At 33.2% G+C, this 17,229-nt stretch overlaps 1 protein-coding gene across 1 annotated transcript; it reads left to right on the top strand.

Annotated features, from left to right (window-relative positions):
• Positions 1–14,813: 14,813 nt before the first annotated feature.
• On the top strand, positions 14,814–16,775 carry LOC141697731 (thaumatin-like protein 1b). Its single transcript, XM_074502245.1, has 3 exons — positions 14,814–15,097; positions 15,183–15,879; positions 16,261–16,775. The coding sequence occupies exons 1-3, from the start codon at positions 15,028–15,030 to the stop codon at positions 16,445–16,447; spliced, it is 954 nt and encodes a 317-aa protein (XP_074358346.1). The 5' UTR covers positions 14,814–15,027; the 3' UTR covers positions 16,448–16,775.
• The last annotated feature ends 454 nt before the right edge of the window (positions 16,776–17,229 follow it).

The following is a 17,229-nucleotide window of genomic DNA, read 5'->3' as shown; positions in this document are numbered from 1 at the left end:
TGATTTTTCAAGGTATAGTTCTCTGATGTTATAAAGAATGGTTGGAGTATAAAAGTTTTTGTGTTTTCAAATAATTTTGTTCCAGTGTTTGGTGTTTAGTAGTTATACATTTAGGGAGTAGTATCATATTTGTCTGGTTCGGTGTCTAAGGACCAACAAAGGATGGTTTACAAAGATAAGGCTTACGGCTCAAGATCAAGAAAAAAAATCAGGGTTCAAGGGTAAATAGTTTAAAGCACTTGCAATATAAAACAGGAGTTATTTTGAATAATAGCGACATGTTATGAAACAGTACGAAAATATTTACAATATATCTTGAAGAAAAGTTCGGAAGTACTTGCCTTACAGGGCTTTATAACTATTACTGATCAATTCTGAGCCGACTATGTCGCTCAGGCTTTAACGTCCAACCACTAGATCCCATTGGATTCGACTTCGACACTCAGGTTTTTCTGTTGAAACTCTATTGAGCTCGTCGACTGATCATTAGGTTATCCTTAGTCCATTGTCCACTTTCGGTTTTCCGACTAGAACCTATAGGGTCGAAATACTCTATGTTAGATACACAGTTATACTTGACATATCCTCGCTATAACCTACCCATACGATAGCATATTCTGACTCGTAATTATTGATATTATAATATCACAGACAACAATTAGGGTTCACGTTCTCGAAATCGGTTTAGTGTTCATTTTCAGAAAATATGTATACTCGTCATTTTACGAAATTAGGGTTATTGAGTTTTGGACAGAACGTTCACCACAACATACAATCAAGTTCGTATAAAGTATAAGTATATATATTCACTCGACGTCCCGATAATTATCGGATACGTTCCCGTATTTACGTAGTTCAATTTTCCGAAAATCGGGCAGCACTTCCTTTATTTATCGAACTAACCCGTCGAACAACTCGACGTCAAATCAACAACACAATCCAATTTACAAGTCCCAATTACCAACTCAAACCAACAACAACAATCGCAACCTAACAATCCAATCATAATCCAATTATCTTCCCACTTCAATATAACATAAAATTTTCGTTCCAAAATTAATTTCACGTACTAAGTATTATTTTAAAAAAATTAGGACTCAGATTACATCATCACGGTCCACCGTCGGCTCGCCGAAACTCATCGCCGATGGCGGCAAAATTCGCGGGTACCCGATTAGTTCGGGTTTCCAACGCTAAATTCTACCGATAAATAATAATTTCTCGTATGCATCAAAAATAATTTCATCAAAATAATCAATTATTATTTTTATTCTCAGCAAAAAATTTAAGAAATAGCAAAATAACACACGCGCGGCCTAGCAACCGGAGAATACAGCAACAGTCGGAAGGAACCAGAGAAGAAAAAGGGCAACCGAAAGACAATAACACGGCAACACAGAATCGAGGCATCACACAGCCACACACATATGTATAAACATCTAGGAATATGCATACAATAACAACACATACCCGCACCTAACCGCCACCACCACGTCGGAAAAATCTGAAAGGGGCGGCGCACGGAGTTACAGGGCAGCGAAGCACAGGGTCTCGAGGAAAGAGGAAATCAACAAGGTGAAACAGGGGAAGGGTGGAATCAACGGGAAGCACCAGAAAACATGAGAGAAATCAAACCCCCGCAAGGTTGATACCACCAAGAAAAATGAAGGCGGTGTTGTGGTATTTTATTTCTGTTTTTATTATTATTATAATTATTTTGTTAGCACAGCAATAGCAACAGGCCACGTATCTGTTTATTAGCTCAGCTTATGACACGTATATATTCCCCTTCTCGAGTCCTAATTTGTGTCCCGCATATCGCATTTTTTAAACGAAGATATTTACAGATAACTAAAATTCAAAAATTACAGAAATATTTTCAAAATTCTCGGAATAATTCAAAATTAATAAAAATAAAAATTTCATGATTTTTAATGAATTTTTGATTCGCGCTTTATATCCGTATTTCACAATTAATGAACTGAGCTACACTTAAAATAATTTCAGAAAATTACGAAAATCATCTTAAAATGTTATAAATATCCCGAAGTTTATAATAACATAAAGTTCGTAATTTTAAAATAATTTTCGAAACACAATTTATATCCGCTTTTCTTCGGTAAGCGAATCAACGCGCGGGTAAAATTAATCTAAAAAAATTCCAGAATAATTTTAAAATTATCAAAATATCCCAAACTTCAATCAATATGAGTTTCATATTTTTTAAAGAATTCTGTAATTAAATACGGATTTTACGAATAAATGTAATCAGAAAATCATATAGGGCTAAGTAATTGATGAAATATTGATTTCTAAGTTTTATAAAATCCCATAAATAATTATTGTAATTATGAAACCATAAAAACAATTTTAGAGACAATCCACGTATTTATATAAATAAATTTGTATTAAATCCACTTTTAAAAGTGAAAACAATTCAGTACAACTCCATAATTAATTACACGGACAACCCGGTACACCATAAATAACACATAGATAATAATCAAACCACACATAGCGGTCAAAACTAATACACATGTTTTATTTATTTAATAATTTCCATAATAATCACCTATTTAAATAATTCAAAAACACACGAGTCATTATATTTACCAACTTCGCAAGCTTCACAAGTATGATCTTTATGATAGTTTAGTTTTGGTATTCCTCGGACATGGTCTTTAGTTGATATATTTTTTATCAACTTCATGTTGGCATGTCCTAATCTTCGATGCCATAGCCATGGATCATAATTTATAAAGATTAGGCACAAGTTCACTTGCTTGCTCATGTCACATGTATAAACGTTTTTATTTCTAGGGCAAGTGAGAACCAACTTTCCAAATTTATCTAATATAGAACAATGAGTAGTGTAGAAAATTTCCTTGCAATCATTGACGCATAATTGACTAATGGAGAGAAGATTGTACTTTAACCCGGTGACCAATTGAACGTCAGAAATTTTAACTTTCCCATTTCCGATATCTCCGATACCGACAATGTTTCCTTTACTACTATCACCAAATGTTACGCTCCTCGCGGTAACCTTTTTAATGTTGTTCAAGAGTGACTTATTACCGGTCATATATCTTGAACAACCACTATCAAGGTATCATATGTCTTGTTTCGCGGAAAGACAAATCTACAACCATTATTAGTTAAATTTATAGGTACCACTTTATCTTGAGGGTCCTGGGGTTAGTACATCATATATAACATTTGACTTATGAAAGAATCTATGCATGGTATAATTATCAGTAGGCATATAAATATTTCTAGATGCATAAGGCCTAGTTTGAGGTTGATAATACCTAGAGCTATCATGAAATCTTGATGGAGCATGGTAAACATTATATCTATTAATAGCATTGTAAGTAGCATAAGCATTTCTACTAAGAGGTTGTTACCTTCTAAATGCATTACCATTTACATGATATTGTGTGTTTCTGTTTTGAAACATAGTTGGTTGATGAGACCATTGTTGCCTTGGATTCTTATTTTTCATATTTTTGTGAGGCATATGTTTATCATCTTTCTTGTATGATTCCTTGTGAATCCATACATGCTTCCCCTTAATTTTACCATTCTTGAATTTGCAATATTGAATGGTATGTCCCATTTTATTGCAATAAGAACATTTATAAGATGGTGATTCGGGTGAAGTCTTTATTGGTGATACAAATCTCCGAGTATTTCCTTTAGGAGGAGAATTCTTATTATATCCCAAACCTTCATGATTATATGAGGTTTTTGTATGCATCATTTGATCCAACATCTTATTGCCTTTTGTAAATCTTTGAATGACTTCTTCAAGATTTTCATTTTCTTTCTTTAAGGCATCAATCTTGTTGTTAAGGATTATTTCTTGATCCTTAACTTGAGCTATGAGTTTATAATTTTCTTCTTTTAACCTTAGAGCTTCACCTTTAAGCTCATTCTTTTTTAATAGCTCATTTTCTTTATCAAGATTGTCTTTATATGATGTTTCTTTATCTTGAATATTTGATTCATTTCGAATCTTTAAGTTCAATAGATCAACGTAAAGTTTACAAATATTATCATTCAATTGTATCTTCTCACGTTCCATCTCTTCGTCTTTGAGAATTAATGATATATTTTCCGTTTTAAGATTGAGTATATTTTCTTGAAGTTTATTTACCTCATCTTAATGAGATGGTTTTGATCTTTTAGAGATGTAATCTCATTCTCATCTTGGACTTTTGAGTCCATCATCTGAGTATTTTCTTTATTTTGAGTATAATGAATTTCCTCAATTTTCATCTTCTCGGACCATAATAAGTGAAACCTTTGTTCAACATCTTTATATATATTCTTATAACTTACTACAAGTTCAATTAAATCATGCTTATTCATATCTAAAAGAGATGAATTAGATTCATCTAATAAAGATTTAATTGAGACATAGTTAGATGTTACCTCTTGATTTGAAGAGGAGATTTCTGTTGAGGTAGTTTCATCTCCGAGAGCCATTAAGCATAGATTGACCACTTTCTCACTAGCTTCCGGAGCTTCTTCATCTTCACTTAGATCCCAACCATTTTCGGCCACGAGTCTTCGTCCCTTTGAAAGTTTAGGACATTCTCTTTTATAATGATCAGGTCGTTTACACTCGAAACACACATCTTTTGTTTCTTCCGGAGATGGATGTTTAGGTTTTGGAGGAGTGTAAACAGGATGGTTTGTGGAGGCATTGGCATTACTATAGGTATTTATATTTTGATTGTTTTTGCCTTTATTATAGCTCGTTGACAGATAATTACTCTTATAGTTGGAAGAATAATTTTGAGAGTAATTTGGCCTTCCGTTAAAGTTAAAAACTCTTTGTTGATTTTTTGATTTTAGGAAGTCTTTTCCGTATCTTTGAGCTTTGCTTTGAAGCATACGACGAAGTTGTCTCGTGAGTAGAGCAATATCACTCTCATCGAGATTTTGGAGTTCTTCATTTAACTCCTCGTCGTTTTCATCTTCATTAATTAATATGGCCTTTAGAGCCATATTTTTCTTTTTATCCTCCACTTTTAGAGCAACCTTTTCCGGAATATTATCTTCTTCGTAAGCACGAAGATTTCCGAATAGGTTATCAATCTTATACTCATTTAAGTTATGCATCTCTTTTATAGTAGTGACTTTAACCTTCCAACTTGGAGGTAGAGATTTGAGCACTCTTCTATTCTTTTCATTTTGAGTATAATTATCTCCAAGTTGAGATAACTCATCGATAATACGAGTAAATCTTGTTTCCATATCGATGACATTTTCTCCTTCTGGGAGTTTGAAGTTCTCGTATTCTTGAATTAATGTATCCATCCAAGAATCTTTAATATCAGTGGTTCATTCATAGGTTACCACTAATTTGTTCCACATTCTTGTGCCGACTTGCAATTATTTACTCTTTTATATTCTTTTCTGCAAGTGCACTTGTGAGAACCATTTCCGCCTTTGCGGCTATATTCATTGTGGTTCTTTCTCTAAGTTGTATTCACTAACCTTATTTTTGGACGATGATGTCATCGATAGTTTTGGTAGGAATGCGAACACCGTCTTCGATAGCCATCCAAACTTTGACTCCTTGAGATCTAGCATATATGCGAAATCTCATTTTCCATGTTGCAAAGTTGGTGCCATCAAATAGAAGAGGTCGTGAGCTAGGTAGACCTTCACTACATCCAACGGGATTAATAAACACCATTCCAGATCACTTTTTGTTATGCCTGTAAATCTGCAAATCACTTAACAAACATGTTAAAAAAGCATTGCTCTGATACCAATTGTAAAGTCCCGTAAGAGGGCTATTTTAATCTAGAAGGGGGGTTGAATAGCTTAATTACCAATTTAATTATGGCGTTTTAAAATAATTTATCCCTTTTTAAAACTTTACTGAGTGGTTATATAGTTTATATGTGCGGAAAAATAAAGTGCAAGGAAAGAAAATACCACACGGTGATTTTATCCTAGTTCGCGATGGCGCAACCTCTAATAGATTCGCTCACCCCTACTCCAGTCCCCCAGCTCCTCTCTTGGACTCGGGATTTTCCCTTATAATAAACTCGCTCCTTTAGTAGGCGGAGAAGCCTTTACACCCTTACAAGTATTTCTCTTGGTGCGTAACACAAGGGTCACCACCTCAAAATAAATGTAATTCCTACACAACTTATCTTAGACAATAATTCCCTGCTATTTCTTCAAAGTTGTTGTAGAGCCTTTGTGTGGAATTGGCTTTCTTAGCTTTTGTCGGTCTTCGATCTTAGTGATCCGGTCTTAGGTATTTCCTCTTCTTCACTATGCAAAGACTACTAACTCCCCGTAAATACGTCTATGATTTGGGTCTTAGAACGAGAATCACCTCACGTCACTTCACCTCACTACAAAACTAATAAGATAATCCACGAAATAAACCAAGTATAGAAAAGATGGTTTGAACTAGTATGTTACTGTACTAGCTCACAAATAGTATAACATTCAAATAAGAATATTAAAACTAAATAAGAAGACTTGACTTTAGATAATAAATGGTAGTCCAAGTATTTTTATAATTACTCCTTTATAGATTAAATGAAGTTGTGGAGTAATATGAGAAGTCTTTTATATAAAGCACTTATAGCTTATGACTTCTTTGGTATTCTTCTTTCAATTACATATTTATAAATTGAAGAATACTTTAGTTACAATCTCGGAATTGTAACTTATTCTTTACGCTCGTAGGCTTAAGGATTTTAGTATACTTATGTTTTGAAACTTATGTGGTCAAAGTATACTTTTAACTTCAAGCACTTGTATAAGTTTTATGAGTCTTAGCCAAGATCCAAATAAGAGAAGTGCGAGTAATTGGCTTAAGATCGTGCTTTTGAAGTTTAGACGAATAATTACGAGGAGTTTATATGTATCGAATAAGAACCCCACGGAACACTGAAAGATGTTAGAAGGGGCTTATATGATATGTCTCGTAATTGTTTATATACACGATATGTGTTAGCCAAGATCCAATTAAAGAGCGTGAAATTAATTGGCTAACTCGTGGATTTGATTCATTTTTAATTAACGGATGATTACGAAGTGTTTATAGATCGAGTTATAATCCCCGGGAACACTAAAGATGTTAGAAGGGATTAAACTATGCTTCATAATATTTTATGTGCACGATATTTGTTAGCCAAGATCCAATTAAAGAGCATGAAAGTAATTGGCTAACTCGTGAAGTTTAATCCGTTTTGATATTTGACAAATTACGAAGAGTTTATAGATCGAGTTATAATCCCCCGGAACACTAAAGATGTTAGAAGGGATTAAACTATGCTTCGTAATTATTTTATGTGCACAAATATTTGTTAGCCAAGATCCAATTAAAGAGCGTGAAAATAATTGGCTAACTCATGAACTTGTGTCAAATTTAAATCTCACTCATGGAGATTAAGTACTTATCTTTATAGATATTCTTGATGAAATGATTTTTTGAAGATCAAGTACTTACTCGAATTCCGAGTTCGAATCTTAGTTCTCTTTTCCCTCGAGAACTTTCTTTATAAGAGATCTTGTATTAGAGTTTAAGATGAAGTAGAGAAGTTAAGTACAAAGCTCAAATAAAAAGAACTCAAATAAGAAGCTAAAAGTTACCACTTTTGAAGAACGGTCAGAAAAGTTCGCCGGAAAAATTCGCCGGAGGTTCGGCCGGATTTTGGCACTTTGGTCGAACTTGGGCAGCCCTTCGGGAGACCGGGAAGTGGTAGTGGATGAGCTCACTTGGTGGGATAAAGCTTGGTTGGGTGAAGCTAAGCTTGGGTTTCAAAAACCTTGTATATATGTAAGTATATAGAAGAGAGAGAAGGTTTTTGAGAAGAAGTGTGTGTTTAGAATTTGAAAGAGATGAAGAGAAGCACTTCTTGAAAAAATCCCAGAAACTTTGTGGCTTTTTAGCTTGAATAAAATGGGTTGGGGTGGGGGTTTATTTATAGGAGAAGTTATGTGGATTGAATGGTGGAGATTTGAGGAAAATGGATGGTGGATGATGTATGTCACTTGGATTGATGACATGGAAAGCAAAGTGTATTTCATTGCAACTTTCCATATGAGACAAACAACTTTATGGGTTCAAAATCTCAGCTGATATATTTGAATAAATATATATTTTCTTTTTCTTTTAATCATTATTTAATCACTTAATTAAGGATTAAAACCATTAATTATGACCACCTTAAAAACTCCTAAATAAATACCATAAAAAATTGATAATTACTTAAATAATATAAAATGATGTCCTGCAAGTTTTGGTCAACTTTAGTCAATGGTAACTAGGTCAAACGTGGTTACCTGTGGGATCAACTGCCTCGATTTTTGTGCTCGGACAAAAATTCTCTGAATGCTACGAAATATTTACCATACTTATAAAATACCATTTAAATGATCCATACCAAATTTCAAGTCATTCTAGAATATGAAAGTATTTTATCTAAAAATAAAATTGTTTTGTCAGCCTTTCTTTTGAGTTAAAATATCATTGGTCTTGAAATAAAGGAGATGGATCTTTTGACCAAAGTTTTGACTTAAATAAATACTTAAAATATATTTCCTAATATATAAAATATATTTGGATGATAGGAAATGTGTTTTAGTATTTTTGAATAATTTTCTCCGAGAAATGCTGATTTTACGTACCGGGAGAAAATTACTGTAAGTATACAGAAATGATTTGCAGAACTGGATATTAATATTTCAACCATGAATATTAATAAACTTTGAATAAAAACTCTTTTGATATATGTAGAGATATATTTTGGAGCGAAGAGTTAAATATTTTTGATATAGCACGAGACCTCTAAAGAATATTTCTGATATATTCCTTATTCGAGCTTGTTGCTATATTCCTGTTGCAACACAGATCTAAGAAATATCATATCTTGGTGTTTCTTCTTTGATCATATTGCCTTAGAGATATATTCCATAAATATATAGTTTTGATATTTTGGAAAAATGGAATATCTCTTTTATTTATTTTAAAAGACATGATTTTTTTGGTTTGACTTTTTGACTTTGATTTGGATCAATTAAATTCATGTCCTAATGGAGAGGATCTATATGTACTTAATTTTATGTTTAATCGTACAAATACCAAAATAAATAATATATCAAAATATCCTTTCAGATATTATTCACATAATCTCATATCTAAGTCACGTACTCAGAGATATAGAATTCATATCATATTCCAAGGACACTTATTAATCTAATATTTATGTCGCAGTAAATTAAGACCTAATAAATTATTTAAAAGAATAATCAATAGAACATAAATATTAATAATCCAAATATTATTAACAAAACATAATAGTGTTGTCTCTGGGGCACAAACATTTACAAAACTTTCTTGTATTCCAACATAAAGGTTTTCCAAATGAATTCCTTGAGGATTGGATAGAGACGTAAGTCATTCTGATGAAATAATGCCATATAAGAGGGACTAGTCCCGTCAAATAAGAGGCTAGCGGGGCTAGTCCACTATAAGGATGAAATAATGTCATAGGTACCTTAATGGCCGGATGGAGGTTAGTACGGGTTGATCACCCGTATTATATTTAAAAGATGGATATTCCAATCAAGGGCTCTTTAATATTTTCTAAAAAGGATAATGTATATATTTGATTAAGCAACTTTCTTAATTATTTGAAATGAAACAGAATGAGTAGTATCTTCCCTAAAGTTATGAGATTTAGTCGAGAACCCTGTCACTTTACTTTGTATTGATTCTCGAAGCGTGAATTATTACTTCCTTTGGAACGAGAAACTCCTTGAGAGCCCTGTTGTTGATTTGTGATGAATGTCAGCTTTCTCCCAAACTTTGAATCTTGAAAGCCCGGAACCTTTTTCAATGCCTTTACCTAGCCGCTAAAAGAATACTGCCACCTAGCTTAGTTTTATCCAGAAATAGAATGCCTCAGTTAATGTTGTTTATGTTGATATTTAGAACTGCTATATAGTTACTTGCTGAGCGTCTTTGCTCATTTATTTGCTTTGATCTAACCATGGCAGTTAGGGAAGAAGATGGCCAGACTTAGGCATACTGCTTGCAAGAGCGTTCCTGGCGGTCTCTATCGTGTTGTGGGATTTCAGTGCCAGATCAGGTAGTTATTGAGTGAGCAAGTGATGGTGGGAAGTGTAATAGATGAATCACTTACTTTTGGGTTAACTGTCGATTCCAAGTAGGAATCGAAAATTTTGAATTTATTCATATTTTGGGTTGTAATAATATTATTTTCTGGTTGGTAGTTGTAATCTTGTCTTATACTTTATCCTGTTTAGATCCTGTTAGTATCGGGGTTTATTATATTTCTGCTATTATGGTATTAGTATATTGGTGTGTGGGTCCTCATTTCCTAACTCCGAGATTGGGGGCATCACAGGTTGGTATCAGAACTACAGGATCTAGTCCCTGAGACAAGTTAGGATAACAGGGTATTTGGGTAATTATATTGTGAGAGTGTTTGACTCATATAGAGTTGAGTTAGACTATTAGGTATAGTCTAAGTGGAATAAATAGGTTAAGGTGATAAATAGAGTTAGGGCATTGAGTCAGTTGGAGGTTTTATTTAACCCTAATGATGTTTTCTTGGCTGTTGTTTTATGTTTCATCTTAGGACCCTAGTAGTGGTAGTGATGTTGATTCTGAGGATAGTTTGTTGCCTGGTTCCCCAGTGGACTCTATTCCACCCCCATCAGTGGAGCACCTGTATATGAGTTCAGACCCTGAGGAGGATCCATTTGAGGGCAGTGAGGCCCATATGCATGTTTCTCCCCTGAGACCAGTTCCAGAGACCCAGCCCTTGAGCGAGAGCCTGCTGTACCTGTGCCTACCCATATTGGTGGCAAGTTAGCTCATGAACGAGATTTTGTGTACTTCATATCCCTGAGTTGAGAGCATTAGTAGATAGGCTAGCACTCGAGTCTAGGCAGCAGAAGTCAGTGCAAAGTTATTCGGCCTAGATCTCTTCATTCTCTTATTGCAGACGTCTTCTGTTCCAGATGGTCAGGAAGCGTGAGCAAGAATTTCAAGTTGAACTCCTCAGCATCATATAACTTGTCATGCAGTTGCAAGTTATTATTAGTTTTTTGAATCTTTCAAAAACCTCAGTAATTTTTTCTTTAGGTTTATCCATAAAACCCTTATATTGTGACATTCGAATTCTTCTTTGATTTGACTTCACTTCCTCAATACCATCACACAAGTTTTCTATCTTCTCCTATAATTTCTTGGCTGACTCAAAGTTGATAATGTTATTGTACATAACATTATCAAAAGAATCAATCAGAATGAATTGCAAACCACTGTCAAGTGAGACCTTCTCTTTCTCTGTCTTAGTGTATGTAGATGAATTTTTTGGAGTATAATGATTAGGAACAAATACATCACCTTTGGTTGCTTCGTGTACCCTTACCATATGAGCACTTCACTATTTCACTTTTAAATTTGAGCATTCATGATTTTAAAGAGATTTGTTATTGGTAAACTAAATTTGTTAATTTTTTTAAAGACATTTTAATGGTATACTAAATCTATGCTATTTATTTTTAGATTCGTGGTCGTGGATGCAAAAAAACAAGCAAGATTAAGTCGTTGACTTTATGTTTTTAATTTCTTTTGAATGTTGAACAATTTGTAATTTGTTGTACACAATAACATTTTCACTTGTTTCATGCTTTTTTATTAGGAACTTTGTTGTTCACTTTTCAAGACCATTTAATTATCTATTGCATTTTTTAACAATTGTTAGATATATTTGTGATGTCATGTCTAATAATGATTTGTGTTTAGTTTTCAGATCTTGACTAACAGGACAAATCAGGATTTAACTGACAATCAGTACTTATACTGAAGTCAGAGGTTAAGATATCAGAACTTAAGTTATCAGAACTTAAGATATCAGAAGATATTTATCAGAAGATAATATCAGAACTTAAGAAGACATTCAGATAAGGAATGCGGCTGATTGAAAGGAAAGAAGATCAAGACTAAAACAAGAAGAGATATACATGGAGAAGAATTATATGAAGAATAGAAGACTTGGAAGAAAAAATAACTAGTTGATATATTTTAGGATGCAGACTTATATTCGATATCAATTAGAAGATTATCTTGTAACTATGTGTCTATATAAACACAGCATAATGTTTACACTATATGTGTTATCTTAATCGAGAATATTATTCATTGTAACCCTAGCAGCTCTCGTGATATTTGTTCATCACTGAGAGAGAACGGTTTCATTGTAATACTGTTTTATTAATAAGATTATTCTGTGTTTCATACTTGTGTTCTTAATCCGATTTGATTGTAGTATACACTGTATTCAACCCCCTTCTACACTGTGTGTCACCTAACAACAATTAATTTTTTCGTATATAATCTGTGTAATTTAGTGTACTAAATCAGGTAAATACGAATACATTAGTTTCGGGTTAGTGTCACCAAATTGATACACGAATCCAAATCCGGGTCAGATTCAGATTTAAAATTTGGTACACGAAAACAGAAAAATACACGAAATGTTTATACAAGGCAAGAAACGTTGTAAGGTCTAATGAAACCTCTCAAGAAATGGAAAGTAAAAAAAAGAACTTGGGAGGCAAAAAAAAGCAAGTATTACTTAGGGCAAATTCAACAGTGATCCAAAAATCCAAATTTGGGGCAGATTACTCTGAATTTCATTCCAACAGTGATCCAAATGGTGATCCAAATTTGGATCAGTGAACAGTAGTTATCCAAATTCACTGATCCAAATTTGGATCACTTTATTTAATATAAAAAAATGGTTTTATTATTTGTAGTTTATGAGATTTTACATTAATTTTTGATTATTTATTTATATAATTAATAATAGAATATAATTAATAGTTAACAAAATTTATTTTTAAAATACAACTTAAAATAATGAGAAAACATAATTTCATTAGAATTTAAAAATAAAAAATAAAGAGGCATATATTGCACTTAGAGATGCATTAATTGAACATTTGTGAGAAAAATATACTAATTCGGAAAATGAGTGTGTATTAATGATATTTTTTATGTTAATTACTGCAATAAATGTGGTTTTGATGAATTAAGTGCACAATTTTAATATTTTTATGTGTATTATTTTTTTTTGATTTAATTAATTTATAAAATATTATATAAATTGTTAATAATAATTAAATGATAAATTTAAGATAAAATTGCACGCTTGAGTGGCCAAACATGTCCAACTCATAAAAAATAACGGTTTTTTATTTATTTTTTCGTTTATATTATATTTAGCATTCTTCAACTTGGCACCCCGTGTGAGGTGGCTAGATGGTCCCCAATCAATAATATAAAAAATTATATATAGATTACCACATATTTTTTGAAATTTCTGAAATATTAGAAATTAATTTTAATAGACAAATACAAAACTAACGATATGATTATTTTCAAAAAAAATCTTTATGTAGTGTTTTTACCCCATCAATATAATTTTCTTATTTACGATAATAGATAAACTACGAAACTTTTGTTAGTAGAGTTAGATATTGATTAGAGACATTAGTTAGTTTTTGATATGGATTCTCCTTATAAAGATAGTAAACTAAGCACATTTAAATACTAAATATTAAAACTTGTTCGGTGGCTCCATATTTAATTAGGTTACAGGTAAACAAATTAATGATACATTCTAACTAGAATAATTATATGTTTGTCATTTGGCTACCTATACAATTAGGTTGTAGGTGTATAATCTGTAATTTTCATAAAGTATAATTAACAAATTTGCATATTGTTGAAAAATTCAATAATTTAAATCAACAACATATTCTAAATGTGTTTAATCTCACAAATATGCATATTGTTGAAAAATTCAATAATTTACGACAGCAACTAGAGTTGCAAATGAATAGAGCCGTTCGTGAACTAAACTCGGGATCGTGGACAAAACTCGGGATCGGCTCGTTTAAGTGAACTCGGCTCGGCCCGTTTTCCTAAACGAGCCACGAACATAAAAACAAGCTCAGATAATTAAACGAGTCGAGCTGAGTTTTTTGTATGTTCGACTCGGATTCGGCTCGTTTAGCTCAAACTCGGTTCGGAGTCGGCTCGAACTCGGTAACTCGACTCGGCTCGGATAAAATTTTTATATATAATAAATAATAAATATTTACTAACCACTTTTATAAAAAAAATAATTTTTTTAATCAAAATTTAATACTCATTTTCAAGTAAAATAATTAATTTAGTTGAAGTTTAATACATATTTTAATAATAAATAAAATAATTAATTTATATTAATTTAATAAATATCACTAGACCTTGATTACTTTAACAAAAAAGTTCTAATTAAACTTAACCTTAAATTTAACCTCACACTTTAATTAGAGAAGTTTATGATAAAATCGACCAAAATTACGATCAAATGAATTAAAATAGTGAGTTGTTAAAATAATTTGTAACATTATAATATTTTTTAATAATATTTTTAAGAAAAAAGATAAAACAATTATATTAATTTTGTTCGTAAAACTCGACTTGTGAAATAAATAGATAAAATTATATAAATTAAGAAATAAGTGTAGAATGTGAGTGTGCATATATTATTATATGTATAAAATAATTAATATTTTATGAGATGATATTTATATATTATTATATATAAAAATTAATTTAAATTAAATATTTGAATCATAGGTTAGAGTTGGTTATAAATTTAAACTAATGTTTGGAGCGGTTAGTGATCCACAGAAAGATGGCCTTACCGGGCCTAAAGAAGAGGGAAGCCCTCCAACATATTAAAAAAAATCTTTGATATTTTTACTGCACTGCACCGCACCGCCTTATACATCTGTCCTCCTGTATGTATTGTATATATATATATACACTCCTCCATCTCCCCTGCTTTTCAGATTCCCACGCATTCTTATTTCCCCCAAGAGAAGGAAGAAGAACAAAATCAGATTTATCATCTTCCTTGTTTTTCTTTGACTAGTATAATTTTATACAAATATCCAATGGCCAGACTGTGCTCATCAACGTCCCTGCTGTTCCTTTTACTGATTCCACATCTTCTTTTACTTCCAGGTAATCAATTAATCCTGTTTCTGTATTTGTATGTGTGGTTAATGATTATTATATAATAATAATACTGATAATTGATACGGAACAGGAGGAGTGTATTCATCAGCAACATTCACGCTGGTAAACAAATGCGAGCACACCGTATGGCCAGGCATTTTATCAAACGCTGGAATTGCACCCCTTCAAAACACCGGTTTTACACTCCTCAAAGGCGATTCCAAAACTATCAACGCTCCCTCCTCCTGGGCCGGTCGTTTCTGGGGTAGGACCCACTGCACTCTTGATTCCTCCGCCAAATTCTCCTGCCTCACCGGCGACTGTGGCTCCGGCAACCTCGAATGTTCCGGCAGTGGTGCCGCTCCTCCTGCTACTCTAGCCGAGTTCACTCTCGACGGCTCCGCTGGCTTTGATTTCTTCGACGTCAGCTTAGTCGACGGTTATAATTTGCCGATGATGGTGGTCCCTCAAGGTGGCTCCGGACCTAACTGCTCCGCCACAGGATGTATGGTGGACTTGAACAGCGCGTGTCCTTCTGCGCTTAAGGTGATGAGTGGTGATCAAGGGGTGGCGTGTAAAAGCGCGTGTGAGGCGTTTGGAAATGCGGAGTATTGTTGCAGGGGCGCGTATGGGACGCCTGATACGTGCACGCCGTCGGCGTATTCGAAAGTGTTTAAAAGCGCGTGTCCAACAGCGTATAGCTATGCGTATGATGATAAGAGTAGTACTTTTACATGTGCGGGTGCCGACTATCTCATCACGTTTTGTCCAACGCCGACTAGTACCAGGTAAACTTACATTTCACTAAACTCAATAAACACGGAAATATTACGTATGTGTAGGGATAGTTTTGTCAAATGACTTATTGTAACCGTTAAAATTAACTGACACACAAATCGGGGGCACATCCCAAGACGTCCATAAACGCCACACTCTGTAACGGTCGAAATTACATAGATTTTGCCGCATTTTTTCCTGTGGCATTGCTAATTTGCTACATGTACAATATACTTGAATAAGGATTTTATAATGAGTTTGAGAGACTTTTTTAATTTAATTTTTTTTGTGTTTAGAGGTCGAATATAATTATTGATGAGAAACCAATAACAATTTGATTCAAACTACTGAATGAGAATCCATGTAATAATAATATGGTGTTGTGATTGCAGTAGGAAATCAGCAGACGCACAGAAGCCTCACCGAAACCAGGAGGACCAAAATTCGGGGAATCCAGAAATGGTATACCAAGGTCTAATGGATGTAAGCAGTGCATCATCATCAAACACTTGCAGCAGCATAATTGTTTTGACTGTGTCAGCAGCCTTGAGACGGTGGTTATTTCAGCTGCTAATATGAGTGACTTGCTTGCAACCCACATGAGTGAGTGAGTGCTAGGCCCGCCCACATGAGTAGGAACTGGATTCATCAAGAGACAAAAATATATCTCATATAAATGCAATAGATTTACACACCCATATATGCCGCAGCACTTCACAGATCCACTCTCCCTCCTGCAACCTACCAATTTCAATATGCAGTGCAGTAGGAGGAGGAGGAGATGCAAGCTTTCTTTATTCTTTTTATTTATATCTACTTCAGTTGTAATTTGGACTTACTAGATTGTTTCTTTCTTTCTCTTTTCGTGAGAGAAATTTTAATAAAATAAAGGGTAGTGTTACTCTTACATGCATGGGAGGTTGGATCTGATTATATTATGTATGGAAATCGATAATCCAACCAATTTTTAGCTGTATCTAATCTATGTATCTAAATGTGTGTATGTGATACATTAGCAAGATGTAGTAGCAGGGGGCGGTCTAGTAGTATCCACTACTTTTGTTTAATTTGATGATAACAAACACAAGAATATTATATAATATATACAGTAGTTATTTCAGTGGTTCTTTAATGTGATGTGGATTGGAGATTATACGCATTATAGGAGTATATTTGTTCCCATAATACTACGATTTAATAAACATGTATTTCAAAATAAATAGTTTGACTTTGGAACCCCCTTTTAACATATGAGGGAAAAGGAAATAATGTGTGTACCAATTAATAAATAATTCATTTATTTACTACAGAAATTTTTTTGTTTAACTTTATAAGAAAATGGTTGTTAGGGTTCAAAAAAT

This window comes from Apium graveolens, chromosome 11 (genome assembly GCF_009905375.1).
Source record: "Apium graveolens cultivar Ventura chromosome 11, ASM990537v1, whole genome shotgun sequence".
NCBI lineage: Eukaryota > Viridiplantae > Streptophyta > Magnoliopsida > Apiales > Apiaceae > Apium > Apium graveolens.
Note: the sequence above shows the minus strand (reverse complement) of the source record. Positions and strands in the feature narration are given on the sequence as shown.